This window comes from Mixophyes fleayi, chromosome 11 (assembly GCF_038048845.1).
Source record: "Mixophyes fleayi isolate aMixFle1 chromosome 11, aMixFle1.hap1, whole genome shotgun sequence".
NCBI lineage: Eukaryota > Metazoa > Chordata > Amphibia > Anura > Limnodynastidae > Mixophyes > Mixophyes fleayi.
In genome coordinates this window covers 73,283,470-73,287,827 of record NC_134412.1, presented here as the reverse complement: position 1 = coordinate 73,287,827, position 4,358 = coordinate 73,283,470, and the positions used below count along the sequence as shown (strand labels likewise).

General features: G+C 38.5%; 1 protein-coding gene across 1 annotated transcript in view; it reads left to right on the top strand.

Annotated features, from left to right (window-relative positions):
- Positions 1–426: 426 nt before the first annotated feature.
- The window catches only part of GPR157 (G protein-coupled receptor 157), a 10,176-nt gene continuing 6,244 nt past the window's right edge, over positions 427–4,358 (top strand). The window contains 2 exon segments of the mRNA XM_075191679.1: positions 427–463; positions 466–811. Of these exon segments, the coding sequence (XP_075047780.1) occupies positions 427–463; positions 466–811 (383 nt within the window).

Sequence of the window (4,358 nt, the reverse complement as noted above, 5' to 3'; positions counted from 1 at the left end):
TGTTCCATTAGTTTCTATGCGTAATATATAGTGTTTCTCAGGTGAAAATACGAAATAGCCACACATGCACATAGTAGGGTAAAATATACTTTCTGTGTGGAATATTTTGTGCCCATATGGTGCAGTAAACCTTTTAAGTATAAAATAAGAAATATTCAAAACCAGTATGTTTTCCTTTAAGTTGGGTTAGCACATGTTTCAGTTTTTTTGTTAGTTGGACACTACTTTGCTATGCATGTTATATAGCTTACATGGGTTATTTTACAATACATTTTGTAAACTTGTATGTCCTTGTACAACCATGTGCAATCTCTTTGACACTTTGCATAAGGATATGCCAAGATATTTGTTATCAAAAACAACATTTATGAACTATAAGATGTATTGATGGTGTTTGCCTCTTTGTAGGTTGTGATCTACACTCCCATGGCTTGGCTGGAGATCCCACGAGAAAATCTCTTTCTGTTGAGCAGGTGATCGTTCTGGTATCCTGTGCACTTTCCTTCCTGGGCTCTGCACTTATCAACTTCACCCACATCCATTGGCCGGAGCTGAGGAGTCGCCCACGCCAGCTGCTTCTCTTCTTGTCGGTGGCTGATTTGTTCTCTGCTGCGTCCTATTTCTATGGAGTCCTGCGAGACTTCGATACAACAAGCTGGGACTGGCGTGGCCCAGGGGTGCGCTCTTCTACTTTCTCCAACACCAGCTCTTTCTTCTGGACAATGGCCGTTGCCCTGTACCTGTATATCACCATTGTACACTCCCAGCAGAGCCTCGCTGAACATATGATTTACTGGTTTCATCTAATCGGGTAAGTACAAGATAGGATATCTGCTTCTCAAAGTATACGCTGTTAGCGCTTATACAAATTCTGAGAATATCAAATGACAACATTTACTAACTGGCTGAAGTCTTTACCTTTGATGGGTGGAAATGGTAAAGTGGGACGGGGTAGATGGTTGGCACCCCAGAAGTTGTGTAATTGTAAAGTGCTATGGAATTTGCTGGCGCTATATAAATAAATGATGATGATGATGAAGATAGGATTCCACAGGCCCGCTGGTATGCTAGAGAGGCAAAGGTCCCCCCGGTAGTGTAGGAATGAAACAAAGGACACAGGGCTAAGACTGCATAAACTCGTGGGTTTATTCTCTTTGCTTGTGGCGTAAGGTTTCACCACAGCAACAGATAAGTAGCGGTAGTGCAGGAAAGTATTTCCACGAGACCTTCAGTATGCAACCATATTCAACATGTCACAAAATAAATAATATGTTAGACAATATGTTTCAACAATATCCGTAATATGCAAATATACATCACTATAACACATAGGTCACTGACTAAAAAGATCTCCTCGGGAAATGAGGCACTAGTGCTTCAGTGAAATGGGTTTCACTGGATATATACTTTTGAAAGACAACCGGTTGCTAACAGGTTAATTAGACAATTACATTAAGTGCTACTGCAGAAGATTACTTAGACAAATCAATCACAATAGACTCAAGTGCAGTTATACAGAGTACACTTTACACAAAGTCAGTAGAGATGCAACAAGGGTTAATCCAACTTGATCAGGTTAGTTGCTTTAGAAGAAATGACTGTAGACTAGGGTCACTCTACAATAGACAGTTTCCCGGTGGTAAATTATAATCCTTAGGTTAAAGCAAAGTTTCAGATGGACACATGCATCTAATTAACTTGTAAAGGATGAAATCAGTAATCGACTTGACACATACGTGATTCTTGAGCTCAGTGTAAGAAACAGTAATTCTGCACAATAAATGATTTCCAGTATACGGAACACAATCTTCACTTAGTAATCCGTCTAATGGAATAAGCAGATCTCTCCTAGCAACTGTAGAGTTAAACAACTTGCAATTCTGTTCTCAACAACCATTTTAGGTAATTTCACAATATAGTAAAATTTCTGATGCAATTTAGAAAAACTCTTGTGACAACTTATTTCTCTCTATGTCCCTAGCACACTGCGTCAGCTTGCAAATAACTTTAAATACAGCAGATTTGGCTGGAATAAACTCTTCCTTCAGACCGCACCATAACCTCTCAATAGCAATGTTACAGTCCTGGTCAGAGATTTTAATAACAGAGCTTGATGTCTCATTTGTTTCGCTTTAATAACTTGAATATAACAAGGCAAAATAAACCATAAACTTATCTGTCTTAATGAGTCTGGATGACATCTGATGGGCAGTGCCAAGCTTGGTCTTTTCCCTTACTCCAAAGATGCTTTCAACGGGGCTGGCTTTTAAAGCAAGAACTTTAGCTGCAAACATCTCTCAAGGCAATAGTCCAACAACAGCACTCAATGGTTACTTGTTGGTAAATTCTCCATGATCCCAGGCATTAGTAACCATACACAACTCCCAACAACCACTCTCTAGCCTCCAGTAGTTTGTTTTTGACTTCTTCCCTTTCCCCAAAGAATATCCTGAAGTCTTCTAGTACATTCTGGTGCCAAAATGCCATTTTTTTTTTCATGGGGCTTTTTGTAACTTGTTGCAGTGTCTGTCTCTTCATGCTTCTAGTGCAGTCTGAGGCTCTAGTTTGCAGTTTGTCCACCCCAAAATGGTTGATGCAATTTGCATTGAACTTCCCAAAGGCACTCTGGGAGATGTCTTTTTCTGAATATTATTACACAAGCAATTTGGATGTGTTTAATATTGACCATGTTGTCTGACTCACAAGCAGTTTATTCAGTTATTGGGAATACATAGAAGATTGTGTTGACATTGGAACCCCACGGTTGCTTGTAGTGGCAGAAGCCAATCCTTACCTGCTGGATTAAAGAGAATCTTCTGTGGTATATTCTGAATATATTAGAAATTAACAAAGAGTTCTGAGACTACCTGAAATTGCATGGAAATTCACATAACAGTGTAATCTACGGATGATTACATTGTAACGTAGCTTTTGCAAGTAACCCACTCCTGTTCAGGAAACAGGATTCTGAGAAATGTAGTTTGTATATTGGGGGAGGAAGTGCAACATTTGTGAAAACTGGTGCAAAGAATAAATTGGACACATATTCTGATTGCTACATGCAACACCACTTGTCCCCTAAAAACTTTACATTGTTTTATTGAAGCAGTTTCTATAATTTCACAAGCTGATCTAAATACCTTATCCTGTATTGATGGTCCCCTATAACAGCAAAACTTTGTATGTATGTGATATATTCTATCTTCCTTGACCTTTGTCATACTCTAAATACCCAGCGGAGGATTGACTTAAATGGCTTACTTATACGTGACATTTCCCAGAAGCTTGTCCTCATGTACATGCATCGCTAATTTGTATACTGACCCAAGGGAGCAGCCTAAAGTCAGTGTGATGTCATTACTCTCGTATTATTTATTTTCACATCTCTACTTCAGTTTACATTTGAGTATTACAGTATAAATGTTGAACATATATTATTGACTGTTTTATAGTAACCTTTCTTTTTGCAAATGCTCGTCCCATAAGTCCTGCAGTTATTTCTCCTTTTCTGTTATTACAAGAATATACTGGAACAAGTTTGTCACATTTTGAAGGTTTAGAAATGCTTTGCTAATCAAAAATCCACACTAAAAGAATCTGCAATAGTTGTGGTAATTCCTCTTGCTGGATCTGGAAACCTTGCACAGCAAACTTTTAATCTAAAACCACACAACACTTTATTACGTACCGTTTAAATGAGAACTAAAGGTGCCTTTCCTTGGAAGAGAAAAGATCATGTGATGGGGGCTGAAGAAGGAGGGGGTGAAAACTCTTGAGCTATGGATGTTGGTCTCTGTTCTTTGATGGTACCAGACTGAGGAAGAGGTTTTGGTCACGACCTCTGTATTTTAAAATGGTATATTCCTGGATTTGTACTATCTTCAAGGACCTTGTTGGTTCTTGATGGGGGAAGGGGATTAGTGACTAGAGATCCTCTAGAAAAGTATTTTGGGTGGAAACCAGATAAGTGGAAGGGAACATTGGTCTAAAGTGGTACATGATGGTTTCAGAGATATTGGAGATTCTGGGCTACATTTACTAAACTGCGGTTTTGAAAAGTGAGGATGTTGCCTATAGCAACCAATCAAATTCTAGCTGTCATTTTGCAGAAAGTACTAAATAAATGAAAGCTAGAATCTGATTGGTTGCAATAGGCAAAATCCACATTTTTTTCAAACCCGCAGCTTAGTAAATATATCCCTATGAAACGTATTACAGTGTTGCTTTTATACACACAAAGTAACTTATTTAATTGTCGTTAAATCAGAATTATAAGCTCGGACACTAGCAATGATGCTACGATAGTAAGGCAATACATCTGACCCCTATAAAAGGCAGGTTCTGGCATCATCATTTTA